The following is a 25210-nucleotide window of genomic DNA, read 5'->3' on the forward strand; positions in this document are numbered from 1 at the left end:
GTCATAGTATAGTATGTCAGAAAAAAGTCATAGCACAGTATGTTTGAAAAAAGTCATAGTATAGTTTGTTAGAAAAAAGTCATCGTATAGTATGTCAGAAAAAAGTCATAGTATAGTATGTCAGAAAAAAGTCATAGTATAGTATGTTTGAAAAAAGTCAAAGCATAGTATGTTTGAAAAAAGTCATCGTATAGTATGTCAGAAAAAAGTCATAGTATAGTATGTCAGAAAAAGGTCATAGTATAGTTTGTTAGAAAAAAGTCATAGTATAGTATGTCAGAAAAAAGTCATAGTATAGTTTGTTAGAAAAAAGTCATAGTATAGTATGTCAGAAAAAAGTCATAGTATAGTATATCAGAAAAAAGTCATAGTATGTTTGAAAAAATTCATCGTATAGTATGTCAGAAAAAAGTCATAGTATAGTATGTCAGAAAAAAGTCATAGTATAGTATGTCAGAAAAAAGTCATAGTATAGTTTGTTAGAAAAAAGTCATAGTATAGTATGTCAGAAAAAAGTCATCGTATGTTTGAAAAAAGTCATCGTATAGTATGTCAGAAAAAAGTCATAGTATAGTATGTCAGAAAAAAGTCATAGTATAGTATGTCAGAAAAAAGTCATAGTATAGTATGTCAGAAAAAAAAGTCATAGTATAGTATGTCAGAAAAAAAAGTCATAGTATAATTTGTTAGAAAAAAGTCATAGTATAGTTTGTTAGAAAAAAGTCATAGTATAGTTTGTTAGAAAAAAGTCATAGTATAGTATGTCAGAAAAAAGTCATCGTATAGTATGTCATAAAAAAGTCATAGTATAGTATGTCAGAAAAAAGTCATAGCACAGTATGTTTGAAAAAAGTCATAGTATAGTTTGTTAGAAAAAAGTCATCGTATAGTATGTCAGAAAAAAGTCATAGTATAGTATGTCAGAAAAAAGTCATAGCACAGTATGTTTGAAAAAAGACATAGTATAGTATGTCAGAAAAAAGTCATAGTATAGTATGTCAGAAAAAGGTCATAGTATAGTTTGTTAGAAAAAAGTCATAGTATAGTATGTCAGAAAAAAGTCATAGTATAGTATGTCAGAAAAAAGTCATAGTATAGTATATCAGAAAAAAGTCATAGTATGTTTGAAAAAATTCATCGTATAGTATGTCAGAAAAAAGTCATAGTATAGTATGTCAGAAAAAAGTCATAGTATAGTTTGTTAGAAAAAAGTCATAGTATAGTATGTCAGAAAAAAGTCATAGTATAGTTTGTTAGAAAAAAGTCATAGTATAGTATGTCAGAAAAAGGTCATAGTATAGTTTGTTAGAAAAAAGTCATAGTATAGTTTGTTAGAAAAAAGTCATAGTATAGTATGTCAGAAAAAAGTCATAGTATAATTTGTTAGAAAAAAGTCATAGTATAGTATGTCAGAAAAAAGTCATAGTATAGTATGTCAGAAAAAATCATAGTATAGTATGTTAGAAAAAAGTCATAGTATAGTATGTCAGAAAAAAGTCATAGTATAGTATGTCAGAAAAAAGTCATAGTATAGTATGTCAGAAAAAAGTCATAGTATAATTTGTTAGAAAAAAGTCATAGTATAGTATGTCAGAAAAAAGTCATAGTATAGTATGTCAGAAAAAATCATAGTATAGTATGTTAGAAAAAAGTCATAGTATAGTATGTCAGAAAAAAGTCATAGTATAGTATGTCAGAAAAAAGTCATAGTATAGTATGTCAGAAAAAAATCATAGTATAGAATGTTAGAAAAAAGTCATAGTATAGTATGTCAGAAAAAAGTCATAGTATAGTTTGTTAGAAAAACGTCATAGTATAGTTTGTTAGAAAAAAGTCATAGTATAGTATGTCAGAAAAAAGTCATAGTATAGTATATCAGAAAAAAGTCATAGTATAGTTTGTTAGAAAAAAGTCATAGTATAGTATGTCAGAAAAATGTCATAGTATAGTATGTCAGAAAAAAGTCATAGTATAGTTTGTTAGAAAAACGTCATAGTATAGTTTGTTAGAAAAAAGTCATAGTATAGTATGTCAGAAAAAAGTCATAGTATAGTTTGTTAGAAAAAAGTCATAGTATAGTTTGTTAGAAAAAAGTCATAGTATAGTTTGTTAGAAAAAAGTCATAGTATAGTTTGTTAGAAAAAAGTCATAGTATAGTATGTCAGAACAAATCACAGTATAGTATGTCAGAAAAAAGTCATAGTATAGTATGTCAGAAAAAAGTCATAGTATAGTTTGTCAGAACAAATCATGGTATAGTATGTCAGAAAAAGTCATAGTATAGTATGTCAGAAAAAATCATGGTATAGTATGTCAGAAAAAGGTCATAGTGTAGTATGTTAGAAAAAATCTGTGTATTATGTCAGAAAAAATCATAGTATAGTATGTTAGAAAAAATCACAGTGTATTATGTCGAAAAAATCACAGTATAGTATGTCAGAAAAAATTATAGAATAATATGTCAGAATAAATCATAGTATAGTATGTTAGAAAAAAATCTGAGTATAGTATGTTAGAAAATCATAGTTTCGTATGTTAGAAAAAAATCATCGTATAGTATGTTCGAAAAAATCAAAGTATAGTATGTCAGAAAGAATCATAGTATATGTTAGAAAAAATCATAGTATAGTATGTCAGAAAAAATTATAGAATATGTCAGAAAAAATCATAGTATAGTATGTTTGAATAAAGTCATCGTATAGTATGTTAGAAAGAATCATAGTATAATATGTTAGAAAAAATCATAGTATAATATGTCATAAAGAATCATAGAATAGTATGTTAGAAAAAATCATAGTATAGTATGTCGAAAAAATCAATCAAATTTCATTAAAAAAGTCATGAAAAGAAGTCATAGTACGTCATATAAAGAAATATGAAAAATATATAGCATTCTATGTCATAAAAAAGTCATAGTAAAGTCTGACATAAAAAGGTCATAAAAGTCATAGTATGTCATAAAACGTCATGAATAACTCATAGTATAGCAGCCCATAACAAGTCATAAAGCATGAATTAAATGTTCATATAGTGCTCATAAATGTTAAATGGAGAAAGACCAAGAGCAATATGTAGTGTGTCCAGTCTTTACCTTCTTCTTGTATGAACATCGTCTTTCCAATGAAAACTTTGCCAGCCACAGTGATGCGTCCCGAACTGAACACAGGCGCGCCCAGACCATTGTCGTTGCACAGCTGAGACAGCAGCTCTGACGGCTTCAGGCAGTCTCTCCAGGCATTATAACCGTGACTAACAGACAGAGAAGGGCAGGGGACGCATGGCAGTCATGTAAATGATAACATTTTAAGTTTGTCCTCCTTTAACGTCTTTCTTCAGATGACAATGAACCAAATAGCACAGATATAAAGTAGGCATGACTTAAGAGTCACTCCAACCAGCAGGAAGAAGAATTCACATGAATTAACCATGTGGAAAACGGGTTTATAATTCATATGTGTTGAAGAATAAGCATTTCAAAGATGGCCAAAGGTATTGACGTTTGCAGACATATTAAAGTTATGAAAGAACATCATGGTGCTTTGTTCTACCTTGAATATCTCAGAAACTAAAGTCTTTTTGGGGGATTTGTTCCTCTACTAAATGGTTTAGCTGCCTGGTTCCCAGTCCAACCAGTCTGTAGGTAAACTCAAAGTGTCATTACAATCAATATCTGCAAAGATTCTAAGTTTTGCAGCCTGTGTTGGTTTTCATTATGTAAAGCTTGTGTTTTTAAATGGACTTACTCCTCAGCCTTTCTGCAAATACATCAAGAGATGACGGAGCTTTCAAGAGAGCTACTAAAACCTGCTTCATTCAGCAACAATCCTGCTCATTAAAGTAATGTTATTGACGTGTGCTTTACATCTCAAAGTATTCAGTCACTGTTCTAATCTCTTGTTTTGTAAAATCCTTTCTAGGGACGTGTTGCTGTAAACACTATGATACCTGCATCGGACAGCTGTTTTCAGTTTGTCTATTAACCATGAATACATGAGTAGGGAGCTGCAGACCCAGACTCACAGGCTGTACTCAGTCGGCAGTCCACAGGTGGCTCTGTGTCGGCTGTAGAATCGGTTCTCCAGGTCAATGAGAGTCTCTCCCATCAGGTCGTCCCCTCCCACCAAGTCGTAGTCGTAGATCACCACCGACAGCAGAGACTCCAGAGGAAACGTCGCCTGCATCTCAAAAGATCTGGAATCAGGAATCAAAAAGGAGCTTTAAAAACAACTTGAAACTACCGGGGCTCAGATTCACCTCAGACAGTCAGCCGCTCACGCACCTTCCAAACACTGGATTCAGCTGTTTAGGGATGTAGTTGTCTCGGTCTTTGATTTCGTTCTTGCCGAGCCGGAGAACAATGTACGGGTCCGCCTTCCCGTCCGGATCGGCTGGGTGCAGGTTAGACGCCTGGAGGGGAAGGAGAGACAGTTAACACGTTGGATTAGTTCAGTCTCACAAGGAAGAGAGTTCTGTATGTCAACCCAATTTATGGTCCTGTTCGTATGCTCCTGTTTGGCTTCCATTAACAGACCTGCTGTGTTTAGCCTCTACATTTATCCTGACCTGTAAGTAAATGTCGTGTTTGATGCGACATGTTTTCTTGTTTGTTTGATTCTTGTATGCATTTCAGACATTTTTAATAAAGCCCAGTTACTTTAAAATGTATTTATAAACATTTTTACGTAATGTTTTACGTATGAACAGTTATGCTGCGATGCTCTCAACAGCTGTGCGTTCAGTCAAAATGCTGAAGAACATTCGTAGTCAAACTGATGCTGAGCAATGAGGACGCACAGAGACGATGTAAACCCGGATGAGGACTTCGACCAGTCTGTTGGGAGGGATTCCTTTGTTCACTTTGAAGTCCCCGGTGTCGTCTGCCATGTCCTCATCCAGCTTATACAGGCAGAATCGCCCCTGCAGAGAAGAGTATGCACGGACTGGATCAGATCAACAGTGAAGATATGTCAGTGGTTCCCATAGAGGACAATCAACCTGAAACTGTCTCACCTTAAATTTGCCAACAATTCTCTCCTCATCCTCGTTGGCTTTCCCTCTGAACAGCTCATATGTGTTCACCCAATCATTGAAAGGTCCGAAGCCTGTCTCCAGCTCCTTGGTGTACAGCTGCAGAGAGATTGTCAGCGTCAATGTATGCAGGATGGAGAATCCCATACTCCACTCAGACCTTTGTTCTACTACTACAACAACATGGCGATTCGGTTTATATGTTCAACAAATGCACCAGAAATTCACATTCATATCTGAAATGCATCTCTCCATGTGAATTATACTTGTTAGAACAAAATATAAGAATATATCTTTTGCATACTGAGCTATGGTGGGATTTACGTGATGATACACAGTTGAACTAATGAGAATGAAAAGGCATGTTGGAGTCAGAGAGTCTGCTGTGGTCTTCCTGAACCTGCAGTGTTTGTGCACAGAGTACCTTGAGTGTGGCTAATTTGGAAGGCAGACCGAGCTTTGGATCCACGGTTTCTTTTCCTTTCTGTTTCTTCTTGCTGCTGACTGATGGAACAAAGAAAGGAGAACAATATCAATGGGAGATAAACACTGACACAAAGCACCGGTGCATGGATGTGAAGAGAAAGCCAGAGCATTTTCTTTTGTTGAAGAAAACCATCATATAACTTGTGAATCCAACTGTTGTTACAATCTTAACTTCCATGATTGCAGTAAACACGAGTGTTCCTCTTATGTCAAAATATCCAGAATCATTTGAGACGTAAAACCTCATATCACAAGTAAACAGTTAATATGTAACACATATTCTGGTACCAAACAACATTCTTAAGAAGAGATTAGGAGCAGACACGGGGGCACCAATCAAACAACATTCTTAAGAAGAGATTAGGAGCAGACACGGGGGCACCAATCAAACAACATTCTTAAGAAGAGATTAGGAGCAGACACGGGGGCACCAATCAAACAACATTCTTAAGAAGAGATTAGGAGCAGACACGGGGGCACCAATCAAACAACATTCTTAAGAAGAGATTAGGAGCAGACACGGGGGCACCAATCAAACAACATTCTTAAGAAGAGATTAGGAGAAGACACGGGGGCACCAACCAAACAACATTCTTAAAAAGAGATTAGGAGCAGACACGGGGGCACCAATCAAACAACATTCTTAAGAAGAGATTAGGAGCAGACACGGGGGCACCAATCAAACAACATTCTTAAGAAGAGATTAGGAGCAGACATGGGGGCACCAACCAAACAACATTCTTGAGAGGTGAGCACAGCAAAAGAGGCGTGAATTTTGACTATAAGAGTGATCTGTGAAAAGCAGTACAGGGGAGTCGTTTCAATATACTGAACTGGTTGATGTTGGCTTGATCTTATTAAAACACTACCCGCTGGTTGCAAACTCCAGTTCGCCGTCTCTTCTCGTCATTTTGCCACAACACTTTGCATCGTGATGACAAAGCGGTTAGTAGCAGAGAATAACTTCTGAAACTCCATGCTTCAAACTGCCATTTAGAAACCTACGAGTGACGTCTGGGATTTAAACCAAGTTGCCCTCGTCTCCACCAGAAGAAACATGAGAGTTTTCCCTTGTTGTTGTGTCATTTGTTTCCACCTGTCCTTTCTGGAGAATTTGACATGCTGCCCACCGGAACATCAAAGAATACCACTCTGATCCCCCAGAATAAAGTGGGCACACCACAACTGAATGTACCTGGAGGGTAACAGTGGTAGCTGCAGGGCAGCCTAACAGATGTATCTACATGGTTGTAGTTGCCAAGCAGAGGATTTCCTCAAGGGAAGTTAGAATTAACAGGCTAAAAAATGGCCTGAACGTGCTCCAAGTCCCTTAAAGCTAGTGTGTAACTTTCATCACCCCCAACATTTAATTTACATGTCAAAGTCCTGCACTCTAGCTTTAATAACAACTGTTTAAGCTGAATGTTCTTACCTAAGGAGTCTATTCCACCGCTGAGCAAGCCCTGATATGGCAAAGCTGCAATGCACAACAATGTGTGTGTGTGTGTGTGTGTGTGTGAGGGGGAAAGTACTGGGATAACCCTCCCTAACACCACTTTACTTGCTATTTATATTAGACTTAATTGACAGTATTAGTGGTAAAAGTAAGATGTGCAAAGATCTCCATTCACCCTGAAATAGCTGAACAATAATAATACAGCTGAATGGTTCTACAAAGACTTTTTATGGGAATTAATTCCTATGTTGTAGACATTGATCCCCTGTCCTGACTTTTAATACAGCTATTCTCAAGATTTAGTCATTCACTAATTGTCATGTTTCTGGAATCAGACAATTGACGAAGCATCAAATCATCAGATTATAATTTTTTTACTACTAATTGTTCACAGAGAACGTGTGTAACGTCACATGAGAGGAGTTCTTACATTTTTCAAAGACCTCGGGGAATGAAGAGTCGTCCTGTTTGACCTGGAACACAAACAGGTTCACATTTTGTAAAAATAAGTTTCAGATCTTTTGCAGCAAAAAGTGACGAATCAGAGCTACCTGTTTCCCTACAGACGCGTAGTATTTCGACCACCAGTCGATGACACACGCTGCTGATTCGTCATCGACGGTCCGCTTCTTACGCTTCGTGGAACGACCGTGAGTGCTTCCTGCCTGCGTGTCCTGGATTTAAAAAGGACACGCAAAGAATAGTTAGACACTGATATATGGGATCCATAAGAACCTAATCATTCCTTTAGTTAAATATGCAGTAACCCTTTTCTTCTTGGGTTCTTCCTTAGGTGTGGGTGAGGCTGGAGGTGGAGGTGGAGGAGGGGCTTCATCCTCCACAGTGATGAAGAAATCTTGAATTCTTAGTGGTACAGACCATCTGGTGTCTCCAGCAGACTGGTACAGTCCTATTGGACAAAAGACAAAGATCAGTCTCCTCCCCACACGCTCAGTGGGCCTAGAGGACTGGAGGACTCATCAATAAAGGGATGACGTGCTTTTGTAGGCCAACCTAGAAGTTAGCGTCTCATTGGTGCCATCGACACATCGAGACGATGACACCGCAAGTGCAATGACGTTGACTCGTTTCCAGGTGTTCTTTCTTGCAGCACTCTAGAGTCTTCATTGTCATTTCGTAATCCTTTACAACAGGGATACTGACAAAAGATCATGTAGCACAGGGACGACTTTATACTTATATTGAGTATGTGCTCTGACTACCTGGCATGTTAGCGTCCGAGAACATATTCTTCAAGTGTGCAATATGTTGCTTTTTCTTATTCGTGGTTATTTAATCTGTGCAATATGTGTACTGTGCGGTCGTGATGTCCTTTAGTACTGTGGCTGTTTCTTTTTGTATTATGACTATCTTGTGTGCAGTATTTGAGTCCAAGACAAATTATCCCTGTGTGGACAATGGAGTATATCGTCTCATATGTTTGAAAAGAGGTTTTGTTTCCTATTTTCTGATGTAAAAACATTACTTTTTTTTTTTTTAAAGTGGCTTTGAATCTGACTGTAAAATCCCTCAATGTTTCACACACACACACACACACACACACACACACACACACACTTATTACCCTGGGTCTGGGTGCTTTGTGGCTGTGGGGCCAGGGGAGGACTCGGCGTCTCCTTGGCCTTGGGCGGTTCGTGTATCACTATGGGAGCAGGCAGGGGTGGAGGTGGAATGTATTTGAAGGCCATGAGGTTGTTGATGATGTGATTTCCAACCAGCGTGCTGCGACCAAAGGCCCGCCAGTCGACAACGGTGATGCTGAGAGGAGGGTGGAGGTCTTCGTTCTCTGGTAGCTCCTAAAGGACGGCACGGTAGATTCCATACATTATCCAACAAATGTATGGATTCAGTCAGACTCGGTCCAAGGACTCAGGGATGTGCTCCCATTCAGACTCAAGGTGACCAGTGAGGTCTATACATCTGTATTGGTCTTACCAGCTCTATGGCATCAACCAGCGTGGTGAAGTTTGGGTTGGACTTGCACTTCTGAATGACGGAGGAACGCAGTGTTACTCCCGCACACTCTATGAAGACCTAGAGAAAGAGAGAAGCGGTTTTTGTTCGTCAATTTCATCATCTGATTTTTACATTCCTCAGATCCTTTCTTCTGATGAGTACATTTACGGGACGCTATGATCCTTCCTGAGGTTTCTTCAATATTTACTGGAACCGAATCAAAGGTGAAAGGGTAGAAGCTGTTGTTAAGACTCTTGTGGTCTATATAAATAAAATGATCTGGACTTGACACTATGGGACGATATAGGATTTTATTCCGGACTCCGATGGGACAAAACATAGGATTCCATTGCGGATAGCAAAAAAAAAAAAAAATGAAAAGTTAATTTTCATTAAGTGACTTGAAAAAGCTGTCACGCTCGCTGTCATGGTGTCGAATAATTTTTTATGTATCCTTTATTCATGCAGGAGGAAAGATACAAAGACGTTGTAGGTAACTCCAAAAGCATGGAGTCTCGTCTCTGATGATACCTGTATTGTGTTGGTCAAATACATTAGGGTCAAAGGAGAGACGGGGATTGGAGATTGCGATGTGACTTGGGTTGTTTTCTGTTTGTGTGTGTGTGTGTGTGTGTGGGGGGGGGGGGGTTGTACCTGTGGGCGATCCACAGACATCAGCTGAACCTTCTTCAGCTCCCTCATACCCCAGAATAACACCTGGTGGACAGAACACACACACAAGCAAAGTGGTTGGGTTGGATGATGAGAACAAAAGTGTTATTTGTTGGCTACGTTGAAAGAAATAATAAATAAAAAAGCCAAACCTCCAGCCTGAAGGTGCTGAGAACCGGTCTGATGTTGGCAGGAACCATGTAGAAGCCTCCTCGCTGTTTCTCCAACGCCGGCAGACTCCTCTCTCCAGACTCTGGGATCTACAGATTCATCACAGTGATGCTCGTGCGTTATTCTACATTCCTCATTGCGGTTCCATGCTGCGTCATCGTGAGGGAAACCAAACGGCCGTCGACTGACCTGCAGCAGTTCAAACGCAGCCAGCAGGTCTCCTCCCGGATGGCTGCCGCAGTGTATCGGGCTGTAATGCAGAGTTGGAGGAACGTAGGGCTCAGAGGCCAAGCGGACCTCGGGCACCGCCACTGTGGATCCCAGATACTCCGGCTTACCCTGTGCACGGCAGATCAGAGAGAGGCGGTCACAAGATCTGTTCAGCAGCAGAATATCTAGAACATGGAACCATTACTTGGTTAATTTGTCAATCAATCCATCTGTGCAGCGTTACCAGCATGTCCTCGTCGTACACCTCGACGAGAATGCGCAACGGCTCCTCTTGGATGTGATGCAGATCTCCAATCAGCAGCAGGTGGCTCATCAGCAAGCTCTGATTCCATGTCGGACTGAGAGTCTGACTGATCACCTGACGTCAACACACACACACACAATATAAACACAGTAAGAAGAATTAACAATTTTGCCAGTCCAAAACACAAAGATATTCAGTTCAATATGATATAAAACAGAGAAAGGCATGAAATCTCCACATCTGAGAGGCTGAAAACAGCATTTTCGCTTGCTTACTTTTCTGTCGCTCGACTAATTGTTGCTGCTCTATACTTAAATATACAATGCATTCCAAGGATGTGTCTATAATCCTTATAGTCCTCTGTCGTGCCATAACAAATACACACTCAGGTTACAGTAAAGTAGCAGTTTGACCTTTTCCATCAGCTGCGTCACCATTCCTCACTACACGTCTTTGTTTGTGTCCGTGAATTGAAGCACAGCTTGCAGAACTATAAGCACGATCTGCGGTTTGACCACAGTTGACGATCAGCATCCCAGAGAAACGTTGCTGACATTCTAGGAACACGAACAAAACACTTACATTAGTGGTTTGGCTGTGTGACAGACAGGTGACTCGGGCAAAAGGGTCCGATAGGCCGGTGCTGTCCGCGGCGAGGAGACCACGAGCCTGATACATGTGGCACCTCAGCTGGAACATGTGCTTCACTGGAGACGCAGACCAACACGCACCATATGATGTAGTTTAGGCTGACGTTAAAGCATCACTTTACCCACTTCTCAAAATCTCACTTTTCCTCTTACCGTAGAAATTGTAATATTTAAATGCCAGAAGCAAATACTAAAGACAGAAAACAGTAAGTGTCGACCGTTTTACAATGTGTGGAGTTTAAAGACAAAATGCCAAAAAAATAAGCAGAAAAAGGAGGGATTGTGATAGTCGGTCTGTCTCCCACCTGCACAGAGCAGGGCTGTTGGAGGGCCGCTGCCGCTCCCTGTGGCCAGACCGTACCCCATGGGCAAGTCGTCCATCATGTGGATGGAGTCGGAACTGGTTCCATACCACAGATACACGTCCACCTTCGCTTGGACCGTCAAGTCTGCACCACACTTCCCTGGAGGCTGCACACATACAAACACGTGAGTTCATCTCTGCATGCTTTAATGGCAGGTAAACACATTGTTTGTCTCATGCTGTCTGTCTGAATGTACCTGTATTCGCCCTTTAGTGGCTGTCTCTTTAAGCCATCCCCCTCCCACAAAAACCCAGTCTATTTTATTGGTTTATTTGAACGGGACAGTGCACATTAATAAAAACATTTCTGCAAATGTGCCAGAGTTAGCCAAAAGGCTATTGAGTGAAAGCCGACCCCAGATCCACAGTCTATTTGGTACAAGCTTTGCCGTTTTGCTACGCTATATTTGCACGTTCATTTCGTTTATTTAGCCTCTTCCTGGATGCGTGCTTGCGAAACTGTCGCCTTCATTTGAGGTAATGTTTGTGTGCGTGCGTTGACCTTTAGGAACAGTGTCAGTATCTTGCCACAGTGGATTCCTCGGGCCTCCCGGCTGCTGGAGTGCAGCAGGTCTCTGGCACGGATCCGAGCGTACGCAACGCGCTTGTTGTTGCTTAACAGCCACACAAACACGTCGGGCACCGTGTGCTGGGGCTGCAGCGGAGCGTGAGGGCGTGCACATGGGTGTGAGAAAAGTTTGGATGTAAGAAGGTAAATCAGGAAAAACATGAAACACACACAGACACACACACACACACACACACACACACACACAGGGTGAGTCCCGTACCTCCTCCACAAGGAAGCGTAGTTTCTGCTGTATTTTTCTTGCATTCTGCAGCATTTTTTTCACACCACCAGGGAACTTCTTATTCTCTACCATGGACTGGGCCTCTTCTATCATACTCTCCTGTAACACACACAAACATACACGTTTTATATGAACTGTTGACCTGGGAAACCCACGCTAAGTCTTTCATGTCGAACATTTTTGTAAACATCTCACATTTGCAACTAAAAAACAATCCAGCGATGTTGGCCGTCCTAATTAATAACAAATCCCTAAATCCACTGCACTGTTAAACTAGAAATGAATACGTTTGATAAGTCTTCACCTAAGGCCTCGTGGCGAAGACGTAGCTGTTGATATTTAAGGAGGTATTGTCAGTTTGTGTTTGTGTTTCTGTGTGTGTCGGATTTTCCCACCAGTTCCTGTTTACACAGGGTGAGGCGTTTCCTGTCCAGCTGCGTCAGGTAGCTCGACTTTAGCCCTGCCTTCAACTTGTCCTCCGCTGTTGCTATGAAACTCCTGCAGGAACACAGAACACTTTCGCTATTTAAATATGCAAATGAGGCATTATCTCATGGTAACTTCTGGTGAATTTAAGAGACATCTGCAAAGGCAAATAGACATAGTAGTAAAATAAACAGATGTTTTCTTTCCACTAGTCTGAAAGAAGATGTTATGGAAGCAAAATAGACCAACATCTCTAAATTGATCAGTACATGAAAAACAATGTTTCTGCCTGTAGTGTCTCTCCTAAAGCAATGCTGCTAAGACTTTCCCACCATCGCTGCAGTGAGACATAAACAGTGTTATCATGTTCTGATTCGATTGTCTGAATACCTGGCGTCCACGCATAATTCTTTGAGGATGGTTTTGAGCATATGCGGCGCCCCCGGATCTGACTTCTTGTGTAGCGCGGCTGCACCGGCGACACCCTCCTCCTAAAAGACAGTAAGTGTTCGTGTTTTTACTGCGATGGCTGTGAAGCTGGCCATCAGGTTTTTCTGTGGTCACTGTAATACTATACATTCCTGAACATACAGATCCAGTATGAGTGAGTACATACAAACAGCACAGCTATGCTTTCCAGTATATTAGAGTTGTAGAGTCGGTAGGTTCTGTTCTCCCAGTTACTCAGCACATTGATGCATGGCTTCTCCGTCTCCAGGGGAAGATACATGTAGTGCCTAAATGCACACACACACACATACGTGTAAACACAGTTATCCCCAAAATGAACTGGGAGGAAACAATGAGGAACAATATATTGTAAAGTTAGAAAACTCTCCTCCTCACAGGGACTCAAAAGGCCCTGTGGTTACATCACTGACCATCTTGCTACAAGACGAGGAAGAGAAGCAAATCCCCTTCTCCTACTTTTAATAACTAAATGTAAAAGAGTTGTTATAACTAGATTCAATATTATTTAATATCAAGACTTTCTGTCAGGCATCAATCATCTTGTCCCAAATGTTAAGTGCTAGAGATAATTGTATCTGAATTCAAACTCTGAAAGCAAATAAAAAAGACCAAATAACACAATACCGAGAAATATGATGGACCCTTTCTGTTACAGTCTCGCTTTCAGGCTCTTGTTTTTTTAAATTGACATCATTCAATGTTACATTTGTTTGCACTTTTGCGGGTTTGGTCATTTCTTGGCTCCACCTTTGCAAAGGTGAGTCCGGCTGATGTTGGATATGAGCAAAGACTAATTACCAATCACTGCAATTATACAATGAGGCACGTTCCGTCAGCAGTGTCTGAGACAGTATACATAACTTGCACACAACATCAAACATCTTTCAAGGCTCAACAGAACATCAAGAATCAAACAACAAAGCGACTCAACTTGTTTCCTGCGACGATGAGCGGCTTCTGCGGAGGCGTGGCGGACATAGGGGCCGGGGGCGTGGGCTTAGGGGCAGAGCGCATGAACCTAGGGGCCGGGGGAATGGCCTTAGGGGGCGTGGGCTTAGGGGCCGAGCGTGTGAACCTATGGGACGGGGGAGTGAGCTTTGGGGACGGGGCAGTGAACTTAGGGGATGGGGGAGTGAATTTAGGGGCCGAGGGCATGGAGTTAGGGTCCGAGGGCGTGGAGTTAGGGTCCGAGGGCGTGGAGTTAGGGTCCGATGGCGTGGAGTTAGGGTCAGAGGGCGTGGAGTTAGGGTCAGAGGGCGTGGAGTTAGGGTCCGAGGGCGTGGAGTTAGGGTCAGAGGGCGTGGAGTTAGGGGCCGAGGGCGTGGAGTTAGGGTCCGAGGGCGTGGAGTTAGGGTCCGAGGGCGTGGAGTTAGGGTCAGAGGGCGTGGAGTTAGGGTCAGAGGGCGTGGAGTTAGGGTCCGAGGGCGTGGAGTTAGGGTCAGAGGGCGTGGAGTTAGGGGCCGAGGGCGTGGAGTTAGGAGCCGAGGGCGTGGAGTTAGGGTCAGAGGGCGTGGAGTTAGGGGCCGAGGGCGTGGAGTTAGGGTCCGAGGGCGTGGAGTTAGGGGCCGAGGGCGTGGCGTTAGGGTCCGAGGGCGTGGAGTTAGGGTCCGAGGGCGTGGAGTTAGGGGCCGAGGGCGTGGAGTTAGGGTCCGAGGGCGTGGAGTTAGGGGCCGAGGGCGTGGCGTTAGGGTCCGAGGGCGTGGAGTTTGGGGCCGAGGGCGTGGAGTTAGGGGCCGAGGGCGTGACCTGAGGCTCTCTGGGGAGGAGCAGGGAGGAGGGGGACAAGGTAGGGGAGGTGATTTGAGAAGAGGAGCCAGTCCTGTCACCGCTGTCCGGGACGTCCAGCACTCGGCTCTTCCTGACACTAGGACTGGGGACGGGGGCGGGTTTCTCTGGAGCCTCCAAGATATTCCCGCAGTTACCTGAGGGAGGAATCAAAGAGAGGACGAGGGTTTCTTTATGCATCAGTACATTTACTCAAGTACTGTACTTAAGTACAGTTTTGAGGTAGGCTACTTGTACTTACTTTTTCTGCACTCCAATTATTTGATAACTTCAGCTACTTTACAGATTCAGATAAGAATACAAAATATAATCAACACGTATGTTTGAATGTCATTATATCAATAACAATTCATATATGTGTATGTATAAATATAGTGTAAGTGTAGATATATAATCTGTATAAATACATGTAAATTAACCAGCTACCAGCTGCAAAATGAAGGTGATATACACATTAATTCATCATTGATCATATCTAATCTACACCAATGACATAGAAATAAAAGACACGTTATTCTAAAATTGGTTGTACTGCAAATCAAATGCTTTTACGTTTAACATATCTTCATGCTAATACTTTTTTACTTTTACTTGTTTGAGGTAAACTCTCCTACTTCTGTCCTTGGGTTTTATTCTTGGCTGCAGTGAGGGCACGCCCTCGGACCCTAACTCCACGCCCTCGGACCCTAACTCCACGCCCTCGGACCCTAACTCCACGCCCTCGGACCCTAACTCCACGCCCTCGGACCCTAACTCCACGCCCTCGGACCCTAACTCCATGCCCTCTGCCCCTAAGTTCACTCCCCCGTCCCCTAACAAAAACACTTTAATCTCCTCAAGTTCAAGACAATAACAACTCAAACTACTCAGAAAAAAAACCTATCAACGCATATTCATTCAATTTAATTATGAACCGCTCGGTATTTGTTACATGACTGTTATATCGATTTCAATGCGTGACAAACTTCTATTGAAAGCAAAAACAATAGAGACGACAAGGCAAGAAAGAGTGAGAGCAGTGGATTTGGCGACTCACCCATGGAGAACTCGAAGCTGATTGGCTTGTCTCCGATCTTCCTGTCAATCATGGTGGCTTCGAATAGCGTCCCGAACAGCAGGAAGCTCTCGTTGTGGTCCGGATTAGGCTGAACAAAGAACACATGTATTCATTCAGCGTGACACGAGGATTATACGTGTCACGCTGAAGCACTTCCATGACCTGAGAATGATCAGTATTATTAGAGGATGAGGAGGGATTTGGAAATGACAATTTGGTGTAACAAAACCATGTAGTATTATTAAATTACTACATCAAGTTTCTATGTTGGGGAATATTGAGGGAATTAAAACAATGCTCACCGCAGGAGGAAATTCCACAGGCTGGACTTCTGCAGCCACACCTTTTCCTTTGTCATCCTCGGCGGCTCCTCCTCCTTCTCCTGCAGGAGTCTTAGCGTCCTTCCCTCCGCCTTTTCCTGCTTTGGCGTCCTTCAGCGGTTTCGCCGTTCTGCTGAGTTTGGACTCGGAACCCGCCCCTCCTGACATGATCTCCACTGCCAGCTCCATGTAGATGCGACCCCTGACACCAGCAAGAATTTAGAGGTAATGTATTGCTGATAAGTTCTTTGTCAATTTTCAATTTCTCCCATAATTGAATTTGTTGAACATTAACCTGAAGGACACGCCCTCTCCGATGCCCTCATTAAGCTCCACTGTGTCGTCACCTGTCGAACCGTTTCTCTCAGAGCCGTACAGGTTGATCCACGAGGGACCAAAAGTTGGTAAAAACCCTGGAGAAAGATAAACAACAGTCACCGTGATCCCACTAATGATTCTCCCCTCCTATAATTCCCGTCTGTCCTCAGTCCCCTGCGAATGTTTCTCATTCCCCTAAAGTTCGCCTTCTTCCTGCATGACTTCATCTCTGCCCCCCCCCCCCCCCCCCCCCCCCACTCTTCGTCTGCCCTCACCTCTGTCGCCATCCTGATCATTGGAGATGCGCCTCAAGTCAAGGTAATGGGTTCCGATGACAACGTCGGTCATGCTTCCCTCATCCCAGACCTGTGGAGGGGAGACGAGTCAGCATGCTGCAATGTCCATACTTGTGTTGTGAATAACGTAATTCTATGTTTAAATGGAAGAGTCAATTTGTGGGGAGGTTTTGCAGATTGTCAGTCCCTCCACCTCCCACATGATAACAGTTCAGACCACATCATAACAGTTCAGACCTGGATCTTCAGTCTGTGACACAGAGCGGGAAACATCTCTGTGAAGACGATCTGCTCGTTCCACTCCGGCTCTGCTGTGGACTTCTGAGTGGATGTGCGACCCTGAGAGGAGGGGGGAGGAGATTAGATGATTTAGACTTACATAAAACAATATTTCAATCGTGAAAATAAAAGCTAACCACGAATGACTGAAAGTGGACCAAATGGCTGGAAACAGCATCGTTCCTTTGGACAATGCAGTAGTGATTACTTTTGGTCTAGAACTTTGAGGATAAGATAAAATAATCATGTATTTGTCCCAAAGCAGGGACATTTTCAGTGTTAAGGCTTTCAAATTTACAACAGTTGCAACAGTTTTTCAAGAGAAGGTGTGAATAGATTTATTCAGGCAATGGACCAACTACCAGGATCCTATTGGCCCCGAGCAGCGTCTGGCAGTCTGTCTGAGGTAAACCGCCGTACAGTCTAAAGCTAAGCTATTTGGTTGAGCTTCCTTTTAACACGATGTTCTGAGTGAATTTGAGTTCCCTCTGGTAAACGGTGACAGTGTAAAGTAACAGTGTTTATGTTTAGGACTTTTATTGTGAAAGGCACGACAGACGTAATGGACCTGTAATGTGCGCCTTTCTTAGGGTTAAATAAAGTAAGAAAACATGATAAATAAATAAACAGTAAAATGCTAAATATGTTACATCTTTTACTGGGAGCAGTGTTGATTGTGTTTGTACACAATTTCAACAACTGACATTTATGCAAACATGAACCATTGTTTTCTGCTTCAAATTTGTTCTTGTATTCACAACTATTTAAACCTGTTCCCTGAAATATATGTGAAAATTTAACTTCTATAATTTTTTTGATTAACAATGAAATTAATTCGAAGAACTGTTAAACTTAAATGAGCATATATAAAAATGTCCGTAATGGACATACAACCCACCTCTTGTTTGAAGAAGCCCACCACGACGTATGGGTCTATGAGTGCTGTGTCGCCTCCTATGAAGGCCATGGTGACATTGGCCATCATGCCGGAGTTGCTCCGTGGAAGGCCTTCAGCTCGATACACCTTCACAAAGTAACGAGCCCAGGGACGCTCGGAGGGACAGCCTTCTGGTATCAGCAGGTTCCTGAGGAAAAGGACGGCAAAGCAACAAACAAATGTATTTCCACCCAGACCAAGTCGATTTATAAAGCCTTTTTATCAACCACGTTCATCAGCGAAAACTAATTACAGCAAGTCATAAGACTACAAGTCTAAAGCCAGGCTATAACGCCAAGGCTGGGTTCCACCAACAAGGATTCATTTTTAAAGCCGGTTATTTCATCATAAAACTTTAAAACTAGCTTAAAATTAGGAAGATTTAATTTAAACCTCTCTTCAAACGTCAGTTTAAGTTTTACTCAAAACCAAAGTGCACAACACTCTCAGTGGAGAAAATCTAATATTAATATAATAATATTATAAATAAAATAATATATAAAATGTCAACCAAATATGTTTGGTTCTTACAATTTAAAATGACAGTGGGACATTTTAAGCTAAAAGGTGAGAGCATACAGTTCCAGAGGTGCTCATGATGTTAAATCTTGCAACTATTATTGCACACCTCTCCGATATCGTGCTCCTGTTTCTGTAACCTGTTCAAGAACACCTGATTAGTCTAATGAAGCAGGAAGACTGCTAATTACAATTTACAACAAAAGAAAGGTATCATACTTGTTTATCTCCTCCGCAGCATCACTCGATTTTGGTCCTGGCTGGGTGGCATCCCCCTTTTCCGCGACGCTGATGTCACACTTGACATAACCTTTGACCCCGGTGCTAATGTCACTAGGATTGGTCAGCATTGCCCACTTGTTGGTGAACTGATGACCTGAGGGAGCGAGAAAGAGACAACGGGTTGACTTCTGAAATCCCTTCGGCTGCCGGTAACCTCTTCTCTTAGAGAGGCGTCAGAAAGAGGCGAGCTACCTGGCTGCCTGTGGACTGTCCACACATCCAGCTTAAAGGACCCGATACTGAAACTTTTTCCAAGCATTTTGGAGTGCATCACCTGGAAAGAGTGAGATGCACAGGAGAGACAGAGCTAAATCAACCCAGAACTACCAGACCATGAAAGAAAACAAAAACAATTCACTATTATCTCCCAACTCATGGAATATGACTGCAGTGGAAAGAATATGTATTTCACTGACAGATCATAACAGAACACCTCATTGTGTCGAACTAAGTACAAACATGTAGGCATTCTGAATTGATCATTTACAATATATCACATGAAATCTGAACTTATCTTATTTCAGCTGCTTTTTTTAAACTTACCGTCAGTTTGATGACTTGGTCGAAAAAGAGCTCTTTATGGGCAAAGAATTCAAACACGAAATACTGGCGGGAAGAAGAGAAGGGGACAATTGGACAGAGACATAGATGATTCATTTGGGGTCTCTCAGATCAGTAAAATCCCCCAAAAAGGACTTATTCTTACCTCATTGTAAAAGGGAGCATTGGTCGCTTCTTTGATCGAAGTCTGCTTCTTCTGATCGCCGATCTCAATCACCACACTCGGGTCGATGTTTTCTCCCACCAGCTGCCTGGCCTCTGTGATGTTAATGGAAATCTACAGGCCCGACAACAAGTTACATACCACTGCACAGATGAGAAGGAGCTATTCCCAATAAGGCTTTTAAAAAGAAGACTTCATACTTTACATATGTACATATGGCTCAATTGGTAAACAGTAAAATGGTGACTTGTGTCGTGATTCATTCTTCTTGTTTTCTCTTAATATGTCGACATGTTTCTCTCATGATGAGCTGTCACTGCTCCACGGAGTTTAATCTTACATTTGAAATAATACGTAACCCAAACATATAGTCCATGACTGTGTGCGCTGTCACCTGGAAGCTCTGGGGTTTCCCGTCACTCTTCTGGATGCAAGTCTTCAGTTTGGCCCTGTGGAAGTTTCACTGCAGGTCAGAGCCTCAACATCACACAGAAACATAGTTCTGGCAGTTCGGCAGTACATTCTGATGTGCTGGTAGATATTGATTTACATTCACTGTATGCAGGCAACTGTACCGAGAGGCACTGACGCGTAGCACTTTGGGAGAGATGTATAACTATGTTAGTTTTGCTTCTTAAATACGCCCAGTCTCTGCTCCCCAGAATACTGTTCATAAAAGTGATGTAACGTGAACATGTCATACCTTTTATTGTTTGGTATTATTCTGGTTCTGACTGCAGAGGTGTCTGGTTGGTCCTCTGTGTTTTTGTCCTCCAGCAGGGCAGACGCTTCAGAAGGTTCCTCCACCTCACTCTCTGCACACACACATTAAACAGACACACACACACACACACACGTTTTATTCGGTCAATTTTTGGGGACATTACATTGACTTAGAGTAACTTCCTTGAGACGAACCCTAACCTCAACCACTGACTCCAAAATTAGCTTTTTTCCGACAAAATTATGTTCCCATACAACTAAACTGCACTCTCAATTACACAGAGTGCATTTTTGTAGTGCGGGAACGCCATTTTGTGCAAGACAGGGATGCAAGTTGGAAAAAGATGATTTTTGGGGACACAGCTTTTGTCCGGAATTGCACAAGCTGTACCCAGTTAACCGTCGAAAAACAGACTTTACTTTGTACAGCTTGTAGCCATAAAAAATGAATTCCCTGTCTGTACTTTGAGCTTCCTATTAGTGGGAAGGGTCAGTGAGATTATTCAAATTATTTTGATAAACAAAGGGCCTCAAGTTTTTTCCTAAATTTGTTCTCGAGAAAGATCCTAAAAAACGTCTACGAACCGCAGAAGGAAATGATCATCTTAAAATGAATTCATAGAACTCAGGGACGATTGCATCCTGTGAGGAATGATGTTCTGTGTGGTCCTCCTAAACCTACATGACCCATGATTGCTGTTACACCAGCTTTTAACATGCGACTGTTTGACAAGGGTTAGTCGAAGCCACAGTGATATGACAGGAAATATTACTCGATTGTACACTGTCAATACAACCAAGGATGTGCGTGTGTGTGTGTGTGTGTTTGTTTTCCAGGCCTTACCCATAGTTCCCTTGTTTGACAGGACCAGGCCTGTGTTGGCTTTCTTTTTCTTCATCCCTTTCAGGCCAAACGTCAACTTGGCCTTCCTGCTCACAGAAGAGGAAGATGACGTTTAGTCTGCAAATCTTACGAGATTTCTCTCTGCTACGAGATACCAACAACTACAGTGCACTGAAGAGAAACAACGCAAGAACCACTCGAGAAGTTGACGCTTTCACCAATATTCTCGTCTTTTGAAATTCCTCTTAGGTACGAAAACAACCTACAAGTGGCCCAGCCCCGTCGCAGGAGTCATGTGACATTACTCTGCTGTTATAGAAGTTTTTCACAAATAGATTCTATGTTTTATTACTCTTGAAGCTATTTTGAGTTTGAAAATATATAAATTACAAATCATAATATGTTAACGTTATCCTGTTTGACTTTGCTATATGATTAATAAAGCCTAACAATAGCAGCATTCATTTAAATTGGCTATTGATGCTATTGTTTAACGCTACAACTTCAATATGAACATCTTGAATTATTTGACCCCCTAATTGACCCCTTAATTTCCCATCATAATCACTTTGTTCTTTTTGTTGATTTAGATGTATGTATGTATGTAGGTATATATGTACAGTATGTATTTACAGTATGTATGTATGTATATATGTATGTATATATGTATGTACAGTATGTATGTACAGTATGTATGTATGTATGTATGTCTGTATGTACCAGTGGCAGGGCGTGCATTTTATACCTAGGCCTTCACTGTTGTCCTGCAGCTGAAATACCACCTTATAACCACATGATGGCGCCACAGTTATTATTAGTTTCTAAGGCTGTAACTAAGACTTACAATACGTTTGAATAGTACTCGAGCATTTGGAAAATGCAGAAGCTTAAATTCAGGAAAACCTAATATTTTCTGCGCACATGGAGGACAGTGGTTCTCAGCTGGTCTGGCTGTGGAACCCACCATCACGACTTAATGACAAGTCACGGCCCAAAGAGATCGCCTTATGATTTCACTTTCACAACTTGAACGTTGTACGTACTGCTCTGCAGTGTCTTTCCTCGTCTCAGCCCCCTGTGTCATGGTGTGTGGTACATCTCACTCGGGTCAGAATGCCCATATTTGATTGGCTGAGCTGCATCACGTGATGTGATTCACTACCCATCAGCCTCTGCTGTTAAGTTTCGTTTCACGATAGTCACGTGCAGTATGCATGTATGTAAAACTGATTCTGTTACTATGAACGGTTGCAGTAAGTATACCCAAAAATTCATAAAAGGAAATTTACTACGTAATGATGCCGATTTGTACTTGTCTTCTCCGACAAAAAGGGACTCCGAAATAACTACGTAATGATGCCGATTTGTAGGCTACTTGTCTTCTCAATGGAGCGGACGGATCGGTGCTAGGCTATGCTAACATTGTAGCAGCTCCACCAGCACTCAATAACGTCATGTAGACGTAAATACGGCAGCGTCTATTCATTGTTTGTACCGTATGGTTTACACACACACATGTATACACATAGTTTGGTCCGGTCTCTGTTGATATGAGGTATCGTAGAGCTCTGGGTGAACACAGATGGCTACAGTATTTATTTCCTGATTCAACAGCGGCAGTCAGTGATGACAGGAGAAACATCTCAACGCTGATAGGCTATCGCGCTGGGGCGAAGTCATCCAAGGTGTGGGAGCATTTCACACTAAATAAATCGAAAAAGTGTGTTAATTGCAAGATATGCAAAAGCGACATGGCTCATGATTCAGCACCTAAAACGTAAAGCTGTTGGAGTCCTTGATGAGGAGGAAGGATGTTCAACAGCAGGGAAAGTCACTACGGAATCCTACTTTTGTTCCGTTTTGAAGCGAGGAACCTAACGTCCCTCCAGAAGCTCTTCTGGTGCTGGCGTTTACTCGTTATCCAGCTTGACAAGCATGGCGAGTTAGCGTTAGCGCGCTAATAAGAGTAGTAAAGCAGGGGTGGTATAGTTTGCAAGACTAAAGACACGTTTTTATTCACTCGCCTTTTTTGGCCCATTAATGTCCGATTCATCGATTAATCGAAAAAATAATCGCCAGATTAATCGATTATTAAAATAATCGTTAGTTGCAGCCCTAGAATAAATACAACTGAAACTAATATCATTTTTTTCCAGCTTAGTGTTACTCTTCCTCCAACATCCATCTCCAAGAACAGGATGAAATACAACTTCAACTGAAATGTTATGAGTATTTCATTTAACTGACAAATAATGGTCATAATGGTCGATAAATGGTCAGTTAGATGCAACTAAATGTTTCAAAACAAAAATCCTTTCAACAGCTCACCGCCGAATGGATGCAGGGCTCTCTGATTGATCCAGTGTGCCGAAGTCCAGAGAAGTTTTCTTTTTCCACTAACAGGCACCAGCAGGGTTCAGGTCCTTCAGTTAACAACTAAACAACTCACGTCTGGTGGCTTTCCTGCCCTCTGAGTGCTGAAGGGTGTCAGAGGATCCCTCTCTCTCCTCAGACTGAAACACAAGACACTGTCCCTGTCTTCAACAAAGCTGAATATCACTACATGACTGCACTGTCAATAAAGACTTGTCGAAACTCCCTTCAACCCGCCTCGCGGAAAACCCCTGCTCACGCTCCACACCTGCCTTCTCATGCCAACATAATTAACTTCATCCTGTGTTAGATATCCTTTAAACCTGACCGTGCAGCTCAGCTCCTTCCTAATAGCTCCAAAGAAAATATTTCGATCCGGTCTGGCCCAATGTTTAACTTGCTGTGGTTCCCACGGCTCATTTTTAGTGTTGTGTTAGTATGTGTATCCGTAACTAAATAAATATACCCCTCAGAGACACTACAGTTTTACTTTTCAATAAGGTAATTTAGATCTGATATGGTGGAGAACGTAATAATAATAACAAGGTAATAGAGGTGTCGTTATCATGTCAACAATCGTGTAATTTATGGGTAATGCCAAGGGAATTCCAAATGTATTAGCCTGTTAGTATTTTGTTACTAAAATAACTGGTCACTATAGTTTTACTCAAACAGCAGGAAATTGTATTGCATCCGTCAGAGTCTATTTTCAGCCACGGATGAATGTGGGTTTGATGCACAAATAAGAATAAGAAGATATATCAGGCAGCACTTGTTTGAAGAAGCAATTTGAGAATTTGAGAACATCAGCTCATCATCAAGCTGCAGGGAACAAGCTTGTTTGCTCAGTCAACGTCAAAATGTTTGTTTTATGTAACTCCCGAGGCTTTATCAGTCTTCTGTGGTGGTCATAAAAAGGACATCGGAATGAAAACATGAAGACATACTGCAGAAAAAACTAATACTTTCACAAAAGAAAGGCAAATCCCCATGTCCTCATTATAATGTGGTGAAGGACTCTTGTTCCATGAAGCCATGTTGTAGTCTTGAACTTTTTGTGATCACAGAACAACTCCTAGAAACCCAATCGACAACATATTAACAGGAACGCCAGCAGAAACTTGCCATCAGTGTCTGCATGGAAGGAGTTCGTGCACATTATTGCTGTATTGGTCACCTGCTGTTTGCACAACACACACTCACTAGTGGTTCTGTGCGTACTCTAAATCGGAAGAAACGAACATGAGGCCTAAAAAGACGCTTTGGGTTGTGGTTACGCCATTACATCGCTTTTTACGTCCATGGAGGGCTTACTGAACCGGCCGACCGGCGCAGGGGCCCAAGATGTCAAAAAAGAGATGTTCAAACGAGTTGTGAAGTCACAAAATCATCTGATAGGAACACGTCTTGAGATCAGTTTCATGGTGAACACAAAGAACACTTCCTCCTCCAGCAGATGACAGTGAAAACAGCCCTCTCGTCTCAAACTGTGCATGAACAACATTCTACACAGTGACGCTCAAACATCATAGAGAAGCAAACATATTAAGGGTTCAACCCTAACTTCTAAAAGTGGTTGCCAGGCATCAGCGTTTGCCAAAACTGAAAATATCATTTTTGAAGTCACCTTATATTTTGAGTAGTTCAGATGCAGTTATACGTCAGCTCACTAATGACAATGTGAAATGTATGCGTCACGTGTATTTTACTTTGCAGTCTCATTTTTCCATCCAGCTCGAAGATGCCGAGATGTTTCGCCTCCCAA

At 41.7% G+C, this 25210-nt stretch overlaps 1 protein-coding gene across 1 annotated transcript in view; it reads right to left on the reverse strand.

The window, feature by feature from the left end:
• fer1l6 (fer-1 like family member 6) overlaps positions 1-23558 on the reverse strand; it is a 32146-nt gene extending 8588 nt beyond the window's left edge. The window contains exons 1-37 of the mRNA XM_079277265.1: positions 23401-23558; positions 21073-21158; positions 20209-20320; positions 19900-19954; positions 19488-19619; positions 19325-19387; positions 18974-19055; positions 18719-18875; positions 17942-18128; positions 17002-17103; positions 16744-16834; positions 16446-16563; positions 16133-16352; positions 15810-15918; positions 13920-14910; positions 13134-13254; positions 12908-13008; positions 12487-12589; positions 12071-12190; positions 11782-11934; positions 11221-11386; positions 10848-10972; positions 10245-10379; positions 9980-10129; positions 9772-9879; positions 9602-9664; positions 8927-9025; positions 8556-8787; positions 7738-7880; positions 7522-7644; positions 7401-7443; positions 5453-5532; positions 5011-5127; positions 4795-4917; positions 4280-4407; positions 4021-4191; positions 3092-3249 (exon numbers count right to left, since the gene is read on the reverse strand). Coding sequence (XP_079133391.1) covers positions 3092-3249; positions 4021-4191; positions 4280-4407; positions 4795-4917; positions 5011-5127; positions 5453-5532; positions 7401-7443; positions 7522-7644; positions 7738-7880; positions 8556-8787; positions 8927-9025; positions 9602-9664; positions 9772-9879; positions 9980-10129; positions 10245-10379; positions 10848-10972; positions 11221-11386; positions 11782-11934; positions 12071-12190; positions 12487-12589; positions 12908-13008; positions 13134-13254; positions 13920-14910; positions 15810-15918; positions 16133-16352; positions 16446-16563; positions 16744-16834; positions 17002-17103; positions 17942-18128; positions 18719-18875; positions 18974-19055; positions 19325-19387; positions 19488-19619; positions 19900-19954; positions 20209-20320; positions 21073-21127 — 5236 coding nt within the window. The 5' untranslated portion in view covers positions 21128-21158; positions 23401-23558. The remainder of the gene's footprint in view (positions 1-3091; positions 3250-4020; positions 4192-4279; positions 4408-4794; positions 4918-5010; positions 5128-5452; positions 5533-7400; positions 7444-7521; positions 7645-7737; positions 7881-8555; positions 8788-8926; positions 9026-9601; positions 9665-9771; positions 9880-9979; positions 10130-10244; positions 10380-10847; positions 10973-11220; positions 11387-11781; positions 11935-12070; positions 12191-12486; positions 12590-12907; positions 13009-13133; positions 13255-13919; positions 14911-15809; positions 15919-16132; positions 16353-16445; positions 16564-16743; positions 16835-17001; positions 17104-17941; positions 18129-18718; positions 18876-18973; positions 19056-19324; positions 19388-19487; positions 19620-19899; positions 19955-20208; positions 20321-21072; positions 21159-23400) is intronic.
• Between the last annotated feature and the right edge of the window lie 1652 nt (positions 23559-25210).

Source organism: Melanostigma gelatinosum (genome assembly GCF_949748355.1).
Source record: "Melanostigma gelatinosum genome assembly, chromosome: 10".
In the NCBI taxonomy this organism is placed as follows: Eukaryota; Metazoa; Chordata; class Actinopteri; order Perciformes; family Zoarcidae; genus Melanostigma; species Melanostigma gelatinosum.